This window comes from Lupinus angustifolius, chromosome LG18, assembly GCF_001865875.1.
Source record: "Lupinus angustifolius cultivar Tanjil chromosome LG18, LupAngTanjil_v1.0, whole genome shotgun sequence".
Classification (NCBI taxonomy): domain Eukaryota; kingdom Viridiplantae; phylum Streptophyta; class Magnoliopsida; order Fabales; family Fabaceae; genus Lupinus; species Lupinus angustifolius.
The window spans coordinates 9,004,520-9,016,116 of record NC_032026.1 but is presented as its reverse complement, the minus strand read 5'-3'; the positions used below and the strand labels follow the sequence as shown (position 1 = coordinate 9,016,116).

The 11,597-nt window shown below is 36.6% G+C and overlaps 1 protein-coding gene across 1 annotated transcript; it reads right to left on the bottom strand.

Moving 5' to 3' along the window:
• LOC109332854 (polyadenylate-binding protein 8-like) lies at nucleotides 5,528-10,539 on the bottom strand. The gene is made up of 9 exons (XM_019567952.1): nucleotides 9,957-10,539; nucleotides 8,349-8,467; nucleotides 7,569-8,225; nucleotides 7,412-7,489; nucleotides 7,238-7,327; nucleotides 6,676-6,813; nucleotides 6,362-6,535; nucleotides 6,085-6,276; nucleotides 5,528-5,991 (listed from the first exon to the last, which is right to left on the bottom strand). The coding sequence occupies exons 1-9, from the start codon at nucleotides 10,198-10,200 to the stop codon at nucleotides 5,749-5,751; spliced, it is 1,935 nt and encodes a 644-aa protein (XP_019423497.1). The 5' UTR covers nucleotides 10,201-10,539; the 3' UTR covers nucleotides 5,528-5,748.

Here is an 11,597-nt window from a genome sequence, read left to right as displayed (position 1 = left end):
CCCGTTACACACTATTTTTGAAAAATGTTTTAAGTATTTTTAAAGTGTTTCAACTTTCTTTAAAAATAGTTTGAGCATTACTATGTATATTTAAGAGTTTTAGGATAGAAGTACCTATAGAGACTTAATCTAATTATCTTGAAGCTTTAATCTTCTTTGTCTTCATAAGTATTCTTCCTTTTCTTATTTTTGGTGATGTTGGTGTCTTCATCAAAACCGTGCCAAGGTCAGGAGCAAAGATCTTCTTCACAACTGGAACTGGAGTTTGGACCATCACCTAATGAGTGCCCTCGTTCACATTTGTTCAAGCTCACGCAAATGGGTTCTGTACATGATTATTATGTACAATTCACTGCTCTAGCTAATAGAGTACATGGAATTACTCATGAAGCCTTCTTGGATTGTTTTATTGAATGACTAAAACATATATTATAAGGGATATTATTGCTCAAGCTCCCTCAACACTGCTTCGATCTGTGACCTTAGCCAAGCTGTATGAGGAAAAATACAATTCCAAACCCAAACAATTCCAGCCTAACCCATATTCGAGAACACAAACATCATACATTAACCAAACCATCAAATCCACTAGCCTTTCCCCTCTCCTTCCCAACCACCCTTACAACTCAGTTACTAGAAATCCCAATGTTAAGAAAATGACACTTGCTGAGATACAACTTAGGAGAGAAAAAGGTCTTTGCTTTACTTGTGATGAAAAATTCTCTCCAAGCCATAGGTGCCCCAACAAACAATACATGCTACTCCAATTACATGAGGATGATATTGAAGAAATTCAGCATGACCCTCCTGACTTGGATACATCTTCAAAATTGCTTGTCTCACAAGATCATCACTTGTCTTATAAGCTTTAAAAGGATCTTCTGGACTTGGCACAATGAAATTCCAAGGTTTATTAATGGGATGACAGTCTAGGTCTTTGGATAGTGGTTCTAGTGATAATATTTTTCAACCACGACTAGCTTACTATTTGAAATTACCTATTGAGCCAATTCCACACTTCCAGGTTTTGGTGGGTAATGGTAGTGCTTTAGTGGATGAAGGGTTAGTCAGAGAAATAGAGGTTAAAATCCAAGGACACTCGTTAACAATCCCAGTTTACTTATTGCCTGTTACTAGTGCTAACTTGGTCTTGGAAGCTGCTTGGTTGGCCACATTAGGTCCTCATATTTCTGATTATAGTACTTGACATTGAAGTTTTATGTAGGAAACAAATTCATCACTTTACATGGTGCTCAACCAACATTACCTAGACCAACACAATTCACTCACCTTAGAAGAATACATCAGACTCATGCTATTGATGAGTTATATACCCTGCAGTTTCAACATCCAGATTGTCCTCATGATCAATGGTTGGATCTGCCTACTGATATGGAACCAGAGTTGGTGATTCTCCTGCATACTTATCGTGATGTTTTTTCCATTCCTTTGGGGTGCCTCCTACTCGACCACAGAATCATTATATCCCATTATTACCTGGTGCTGCACCTGTTAAAGTCAAGCCATATAGGTATCCTCACATCCAGAAACAACAAATTGAGGTTATGGTGCAAGACATGCTTAGGCAAGGAATTATTGTGCCTAGCAGTAGCCCTTTCTCATCTCCTATAATTTTAGTGAAGAAAAAAAATGAGACCTGGAGATTCTACACTGACTATAGAGCCTTGAATGCTATTACCATCAAGGATATTTGTCCTATCCCAAATGTTGATGAGTTAGTAGATGAGCTCCATGGGGGCCAATTTTTTTCAAAGTTGGACCTTTGCTCAGGATACCACCAAATATTGGTAAACAAAGAGGATAGATTTAAAACTGTCTTTCGAACCCATCAAGGTCACTATGAGTGGACAATGATGCCATTTGGTCTCACCAACGCCCCTACTACTTTTTAATGTTTGATGAATGACATCTTCCATGGACTGTTGAGGAGGTTTGTCCTTGTATTCTTTGACAATATTCTAGTATATAGTCCCTCATGGTCATCCCATCTACACAATCTTGAGGTTGTGCTTCAAATATACAGCATCATAAACTCCTTGTCAAATTATCCTAGTGTTCTTTTGGACTTCAATAGGTGGATTACCTAGGCCATACCGTCTCAGGTTTATGTGTGGCAATGGACAAAGGTAAAATCAAAGTTGTGATAGAATGGTCAGACCCTACAAAATTGAAACACTTAAAAGGCTTTCTCGGTCTTACTAGTTATTACAGAAAGTTCATCAAGGGTTATGCTAACATAGCTGCTCCTCTAATAAACCTATTGAATAAGGATAGTTTCAACTGGACTGCAACTGCCACTACATCATTTCAAGCATTAAAATCTGCAGTTACTCAAGCACCTGTTCTTACTTTACCTAATTTTTCCAAGCCTTTTGTATTGGAGAATGATGCCTCAGGGATTGGAATAGGTGCAGTTCTTAGCAAAGACCATCACCGTATTGTTTTTTTCTCCAAATAGTTAACTCCTAGAATGCAAAAACACTCTGCTTATGCTAGAGAATTTTATGCTACGACTGAAGCAATTGCCAAGTTCAGAACAACAAAATTGGTTACACAAGCTATTAGGGTATGGTTTTACAATCGAATATAAGCCTGGGAAGAATAACATTCTTGTTGATGCTCAATTACACATTTTGCCTACCTTAAAAGAAGCTCTCCTTGCATACTCTCACTTAAAAGGTATTATGGAATTGTATTTGTAGCACAAAACCCCTAGCTCTCATTATTTAGTACAAGGACAATTGTTGTATTGGAAGGGCAGATTGGTTATTCCTTTTGCACATGCCTTAGTTCATCAAATTTTACAAGAGTTTCATAGCTCAGTGATAAGCGAACATGCTAGTGTCACTAGAACCCTATCTCGCATATCTTCTCAATTCCATTGGACTGGTATGCACAAAGATGTCAAGGAGTTTGTGCAAAATTACTTAGTTTGCCAGCAAGCAAAAGCTGCCAACACTCTTCTTACTGAGTTATTACAACCACTTCCAATCCCGGATCAGATTTGGGAAGACTTAGCCATGGACTTTATTATTGGTCTTCATCCTTCAAATGGGTTCTCTATAATAATGGTGGTCATTGATAGACTCTCAAAGTATGCCCATTTTTCTGCTTTAAAGGCTGACTATTCTAGTAAATCGGTAGCAGAATTATTTATGAAAAGTGTTGTGAGGTTGCATGGGATACCAAAGACAATTGTATCTGATAGGACAAAGTGTTTACAAGCCAATTTTGGCAACAACTATTCAAACTAAGTGGTACTTCCTTGAATATGTCCACTGCTTATCATCCACGGACGGATAGACAATCTGAGGCCTTAAATAAATATTTGGAGATGTATCTTTGTTGCTTCACTTATGACTATCCTAAGGAATGGGTCAAATTATTACCCTGGGCACAATATTGGTACAACACTTCCTATCATCATAGTAGTGGCATAACTCCTTTTACGTGTGTATATCGCAGAGATCCTCATATGTTGATTAAATACACTCTTGACCGCACTGATCCCATTTCAGTCCAAGAACAATTTCTACAGAGAGACTTGACACTCAACAAATTGAAACTAAATCTCTACAAGGCTCAACAACACATGAAAAAGTATGCTGACAAGAAAAGAACACCAATAGAATTCAAGGTTGGTGATATGGTTTTGGTCAAATTACAACCCTATAGATAACATTATGTTGTCCTCAAGAAGAATAAAAAATTGAGTTTGAGGTATTTTGGTTCTTTCACCATCATTGACAGAATTGGTGAAGTAGCTTATAAGTTACTTTTACCTCAAACTACTAGAATACATCTCGTCTTTCATTGTTCTCAACTTAAGATGTGCAAAGGGGATCATTCTCAACCTTATCTTCCAATATAACGGACATAGAATTGCAACATGTTTCTGTTCTACAAAATTGGGTGATTTTGAAAGGACAACAGCAAATCCAACAATATCTAATCCAATTGGAAGGGTTAGATGTAGCTCATGCTACTTGGGAAGACTATTCAACATTGCAAGAGGCTTACCCGGACTTCAACCTTAAGGACAAGGTTGTTTCTAATGGATGAGGAATTATCACATATACTGTTGGGACAAATGATGAATTAGGAAGAGCAAACGGGTCATTGACTGACACAACTAAAAGAGGACACATGGCAGCTGATCCGGATAATCAGGGATTGAGGAAAAGCATAAGGACCCGTATAACTAACTCTAGGCTGAAAGATTTTAATTGGTCTAGAGTCTAGTATATAATAGAGTAAATTGATGAAAGAGGGTATGGAAGAATTGATCATGAATCATCTAACTCAGTTATTCTGTTTAGTCATTTTTTTCTTTCTTTTCTTCTTTCACTTTCTCTGTATAGCTATCTTTGAGATAATCAACTTCCATCGTAAGAAACTCATCTTTTTCATAATACAATATATAGAGGTATTTTTCATTGTTCTTGGGTGTGTTATTGGGACAATTCCATTTCATTACAGAACCCATTCCACACTCGTTCTATCAAATTTGATACATACAAATGAAGATTTACTCATACAAAGGATATTCTTGACAAGTAGAAACCTTTAGTATCATGGCAAACTAAGAAAATTACACTCATTCTTGAAGAAGTATGAAAAATTTGTAACCTTTGAAAGAAAAATATGGAACACCAATCCAAATTTTAGTATGGGGTACTAGAAGTTCAAAATTTTAAAGTAAAAATATATATGATGATAACTATATGTGTATATAATCAAAAAGTTAAAGATTTGATTCCTAAAAGTGACATATATTAGGAAAAATAATTACACATTCTAAAAGGGATTAGCTCATTACTTATAGAATGAGAGATACCCTTGATAGTACCAAAAAATATTTTTTTGCCCAACGAATAATTTTCAATTGAGGTTATAATCCACAATTTATAAAATCATATTTTATAAATTATAAAGTAAAAACATAATCAATGTCAAACACAGTAACCCTTAACCAGTATTATGGTCCAGAACACTAGTTATAATTGAATATTAAACTTTTAATTTTTTTTATAAAAGTTGAATTATAGATTATGACAAAATTTCAAAAGGTCAAATCGAGAAAATAATAATAATCCCAAATATAGAAAATCACCTTTACTATATTTAGCTCGTTTTTACCAAAACTATGCGAACAATAGCAATAGGCAACGTAAAGCAGAACCATTGGCCATGCCATTGAAACCTGGACCACTTGTAGGATAGAAGTGACACACAGAGAGATGAAGATCACATATCCTCAACAGTGTCTCATTCTCTGTCTCAGATCAATCACACTTTGACACATGAATAAAATAAAAAAAATTAAAAACAAAAAGTAATAAAAAGTAGACTCTGCTTGAGGACATGGAGACACCGGAAGATCTTTCTCCATAGAAGATATACTCCATACTCCCCCACTCGTAACATCACCTTTCACCCGTGAGAATGAAACTGTATCCTTTTTTCGCACAAAAAATAAATAAACAATAAATGCAACCAAACGAACAAACATGACAAGAAATTATCCCAAAGTATCAAATTCAATGCATAATTAAACCAGCGTTGAAATAGGTCCCTTCAACCGCAGGAAGATGGTGTATGTCAAACCACCAAATCAAAAGTATGGAAATTGAATTTAACAAACTAAGTCTAGAAACTGGATCAAACCCAGTTCCAATAATAACGCAATCCATAATCTCTGAGAAGTAATCTCAAAATATAAATAACTCAAGAAACAAGGTTGTCGTTCAATGATAATGAAGACAACTGATCAGCCGCACCACCAGCCTGCTGCTGTGCGACATTCCTCAGGACTTCGATCGCCTCACCTACTTTCGCTTTCAGGGCCTCGGGTGACTCAAGCAAGTGCAGAACTTCAGTCTGGTCCATCTCCAGAAGCATGCCAGTCACCTTGGCAGCATTTTCGGGCTCCAACTGTTCCACCAGAGGGTAAAGATTCTCACCCAGCATCTACAAGTACACAACCAACATACAGGAGTTAGTTACAGACACTAAAAAGCAATAAATGATGCTGCTCGTCGGCGGGTCAGTTAGAATGTGTACCGTCCTCTGCTGCTCTGGAGAAGCATTTGCCAGAGCAGAAGCCAAAGCTCCGATAGGAATTTGCTGGGAGAGTCCTGCATCACGGATCGGCACTCCGCTGACATCATATGGAACAGAAAACATGCCTCCAGCAACTTCAGGAATGCCCCTACCGGGGGGAGGATAACGATACACACGTCCCCTGGGAAGCATCTGTCAATCCAAATATTATGAGGTCAATGTTCTAACTAGGATAGATGATCCCAAAAATATGAACACAAGATGGAATTTAAACAACCTGCTGTGGCAGAAGAGGAACCGGCTGCTGGGACTGCTGGACTCCACCGACACGTCTTCCACCTGGGCGCTGACCCTGTTGTCCCTGCTGAACCATTGGCAAAAAGAAATTTGGCACAGGAGCTCCACCGGGCCTCAAACCAGGCACAAGTTGTTGTTGATACCCAAACCCAGGCTGACAAATTTCAAGGTCAGGCAAAAGATTGTTGATGAAATTACTCAATGACAAACGAACAAAATCAGAGGGATAAAATTGCAATTCACTCCCGAACTCAAGAAATAAAGTCTAACTAGATGCACTATATAAGCGTTTACCTGGGAAGGAATCATAGCAGGAGGGCCTTGACCATAAAATATCTGTTGACCAATACCTGGACCACCAGGGGGATACAATGGCACACGAGGAGCAGCAGAGGGTGCAATTGCAAGAGGGCGCATTTGCGCAAATTGAGCCTGTATAAGTAAATGAGTCCAAGGTTTAAAATTCTACATATTAACAAGGACTCAGTAACCAAACACAACACAGAACTAGTCTTTATTGCATTTGATGAAGAAGCAGGACATGGCATCACCACACCACATGTTCCCGATCCCAAATAACAGAAAAAACTATCAGGACTATCCAAAGGAAATATAATTGATGCAGAAAAACATTTATACTTTTCATATGATAATCTACATCCACATCCATTTACAATCATTATTACATTTTAAGATTAAATCGAAGTGACAGAATAAAGCGTGTATGTAGATGAGTATTCCCTCATGTGCAAGGAAGACAGAAAACTACAAACATTGAATCTACATTGAAAATACAAAATTAACCTACATAGTGTCCAAGTGGAAAAAAGACCTCAACATTTAGACTAACTCATACCTGCAGTCTAGCTCTTCTATCTTCTTTCCTTTGGGCCAGAGTCACATATAGAGGTTTGCTTACCACCAATTTGGCATTCATCTCCGCGAGCTACCAAAAGGTGAAGAAAGAAATCATTTCATTTTTTACACTAAAAAAACCGACTATATTCACCAAAAAAATTCCACAACTTACAGCTCTAGATGCCTCCTCAGGGGTCGAGAATGCAACAAATCCAGATCCTCGACTTATACCATTAGGGTCTCTCATAACCTTTCAAGTAAAAAATTATATGATCTACAGAGAATAAACAGCTATGAAACATTTAGTGGAAGGCAATTATATCACGTACCTTGCAAGAGGTGATGGTACCAAAAGGGGAGAACAGCTCCTTAAGTTTTTCATCACCAATGCTATCATCTAAATTTTTCACATACAAGTTTGCTCCTTGATATTTATCAGCTGCTTCCTTCACACTCTGCTCAAACTTAATTTTCAACTCCTGCTCCCTCTCAGATTTCTTTTGAGCTTTTCCAACATACCACTCCTTTTCGTCAAACTTTTTCCCATTAAGAGCATCGACAGCTTGAGCAGCATCATCAGTATTCTCAAAGTTCACAAATCCAAAGCACCTTGATTTCCCATCCCCATCCCTCATCACTACAGCACTGGTAATTGGTCCAAACTCACCAAAAACCTTCTTCAGTTCATCATCAGTGGTTGACTCAGATATGTTCTTCACAAAAACGTTGTTGAATTTGACCTTGTCAACTGAAACTTCTCTCTCTTGCTTGCGAAGGAAGGGTCCCACGTAAACTTGTTTATCATTCAGCAGCATGCCATTCAGCTTCTCAATGGCTTTTTGAGCAGATTCCTCATTATCAAATTGAACAAAGCCATAGCCTTTTGAGTTACCAGATGAATCTGTAGCCACCTTGCAAGAAAGGATGTTCCCAAATGAAGAAAAGGTATCATGTAATGCCTTGTGGTCAATTGCCCTGTCCAAATTCTGCAACAACCAAAAAAATTGAAAGAAAACAAATGGCAATGTCAGAACCAACTATGCTAGGCAACTTAGAAGCTCTGCAGGATTCCATAATCAGACAATGTGGAAGAACCAAGAAATGTCTACCTTGATAAAAATATTTCCTGACCCGCTTTTACGAATACTGGGATCACGGTGAGAGTACATGATACGGATGGACTTGTTGTTGAGAGGAGTGAAGTTCAGAACATCCAATGATCTGGCAGCTGTAAGCAAGTAGCAAATATCATATTGACAGAGAGAGAAAAGTGGAATAAACCATAGCAAAAACTTAAACATATAAACTAGTAGACTATTGGTATATTAATCAAGTACAGAAAAGCATAACATCAAGTAACAATAGGTACAAAGCAAATTAGATTAGAGAGAATCAAATGGCAATGACTCTTTAAACCACACCCACCAAATGTATAATGGCCCTGACAAGTCAGCCAATAAATATAAGATTCGGCATGATAAAGAACACAAATCACCCCGGAAAATGTTTTAATAATGAATTTCCCATCCTGCTTCAGTTTGAAATGCAATGTTCGTTAGTTATTGTGGCAAATCATGTAGCACCAGAGGACCTGTGATTTCATGGAGATGTACTTAAATGTTTGGGCAGTTCGGTACCTTTTTAGGGTTTAGGATAAAGTTAGGGATGCTTATTGCTGGCGATAAACTATACATCCAGGACCTTCCTGATAACCAGATTTTGAATGGCTAGCTTTTAGGCAATTCTATGAATTATAAACCTGGCCTCAAATTCTCACAATTTGCTACACAGCCACCAATAGAAGAGCACAGTTATCCCAAAGTTACCTACATGATTCATCCAGATTTGTTGCTAGATTTTTTGGTATTACATTTGTTGTTAGTTGCTGCATAAGATACTACATTTATTACATATGTTAACACAGCTCACTCTTCCCATTAAGGATCCTTCCCCACGTGAAAAATGCCAAGTTTTCATGAAATCGTCCAGTAGTGCAAGTGACTCTTGGCTAAATTTTTCATATTACACAGAAAGGACGAAAAACTTCCCCCCTATTCTACTCTGAAGAATCAAACAACAAAACAATTGACAACATAGAGTGTAGCTTCAGAAACAACACACAAAGTTGCGATTTTCAAAGAAAAACATGCAAATATTCGTCTTTTACTGTGTAAACTAACAATTCAATTCACTATGCATGTCTGTTTGTAACAAAGGCATCAGCATTTATAAAGCAATAAATCACATCACAGTAAATTCCCTAACAACATGAATAACAGACTTGCTTGATGAGATTGAGCAGCAATGTAAGCCCACTCATACATAAACAATAAATTAAAGACATCATATAACAATTAATATGGCAAACATTATCAGCAAACATCTTCATACAGCAAATATTCCGATAAATTCTCCTTTTGTTATGATATAACAATTAATATGACCGAACAGACATTATCAACAAACATTTTTCATATAGCAAATAACCCAATAAATTCTCATTTTGTTGCTTTCTAGGCTGAGTTTCACTCTTTCTTCTTTACCCTTCACTTCACAGGACCAAACATCCACAAAAAACTAATAACTAGCCTGAACCTCAATTTGACCACAATTTTATTACAAAATTAGTGTCCAAAACACACAGATTAACTAATTCATAAACAAAATCAAAACTTTCATCAAACCCATCTCTTAATAAAAGAAAAAAAACAACTAACCATCTTGGGGGTTGCTGTAATTGACGTAGCCATAACCGAGCGATCTCCCAGTGGTTAAGTCCCTGCAAACCCTAACAGACACAACCTGACCCAACTGGTTGAACAGGTCATAGAGCTGAGAATCCGTCACACTAGGGTCAAGATCTCCGACGTAAAGCGACGTCGTCACTAACTGGTTCTCAGCACCAGCACCAGCACCACCATTAGGACCCTGCACCACATTCTGAGCCTGAACCTGAGCCATCTCAACAGAATGAATTTTTTTTTCTCAAAAAAGTTTTTCTTTTTTCTATTTTTTTTTCTTCTCTCTTCCCCCTCCTCTTGTTATTGGGAACAGAAAAAACCTAAATAGACAAAGGAAACTGTAGTTTAGATACTAGTAACAAAAAAACAATTTTGTTTTTTTATTTTGCGATTTTGTTTAATTTTTTATGGAATAAGTGAGGAGAGGGAAGGGTAAGGGTAGATATGGTGATAGATGCGAAAAGGGATAAAGGGTGGCCGCCGGAGATAACCGGGCGGCGCGTGAGTACAAAACAAAACAAAAAAACAGAGAAATGAAATGAGAGAGGAAGAGGAAAGAGAGAAGTGAGAGGCTATATAGTAGTGGTTGTTGGTGGTGACGAATGAGGTTGAGTAAACCCTAACACAATCTAATAATAAGATCTGAACCGTTGGATGAAGGAGCATGTGGGACCCAGAACGGTAATGTATGTGGTAACTGTAAATTTTGGGGAGATAAGGATTGAAATAAATAAAGAAAGGTGAACATGATAGGTAAAAGATTGAAGATTCCAGTGAAGGGAATGTGAAAATAGAGCCAGTGGTACTTAGTATTCACTAAAAGGGTTATAAAGTAAGAAAATTATTGCTATTTGGTTGGGAATGTTTTCTTCTAAACTAATTTAGTTTATATATTATATAAAACATAATGTTTATATCAAATATAATCTATAATCTCATGCAGGAATAAAAGCAGATTGGTTGGTTTGATTTTTATGTTCCCAGCCTCTAAAACCCAAACATGAATTATTCATGGTTGAAAAAATGAACATTATCTCTACCCTTGTTAGGTTTTAGATTTCTTGTCTCCACCTAGCTTCTTTCCCTTATTAATACACAAATATAAGGGGTGCTTCATAAAATTGTTAGATGTTGCTGTAATTTACTAATATAGATATATATAAATAAATAAGTAAGGTTGGGGTGTAAGTGGTTCTAGTTTAAACCATAAAATTGATAGAACCAAACCAAACTTACAAAATGTGGTTCAGTTATTTTTCGTAAGGAACCATATATATTTGATTCAGATTATGGTTTTAGAAATTTAGGAACTATTAGAACTGAATTGCATATTAAAAAAATAGATACTATGAAATAATATTTTATTATTGTTTAAATTCTCCAACCAATTTTTTGAATTAAATTATCAAATTTGTGTGAATTTGTAGTGTTATATATGTTACTATATGAGTATTATATATGTTATTACTTACTATATTGGTTCTCAGTGTCTTGATGATTTAGAACATATCTTCTAACTTTTGTGATATTGAGTTTGAAACTAACGTATATCATATATTGTTATATGTGCTACTAATTGTTAATTCTAAAGTTATATAGTTTTTCTTTTTTCTATTT

Excerpts from the sequence above, each read along its gene's own strand:
- LOC109332854 (XM_019567952.1), bottom strand. The coding sequence starts at position 10,200 with ATGGCTCAGGTTCAGGCTCAGAATGTGGTGCAGGGTCCTAATGGTGGT. Across the intron at positions 7,328-7,411 it reads CTGAGGAGGCATCTAGAGCT|CTCGCGGAGATGAATGCCAA; the intron begins GTAAGTTGTGGA and ends ACCTTTTGGTAG. Across the intron at positions 6,277-6,361 it reads TTCCTCTTCTGCCACAGCAG|ATGCTTCCCAGGGGACGTGT; the intron begins GTTGTTTAAATT and ends TTGGATTGACAG.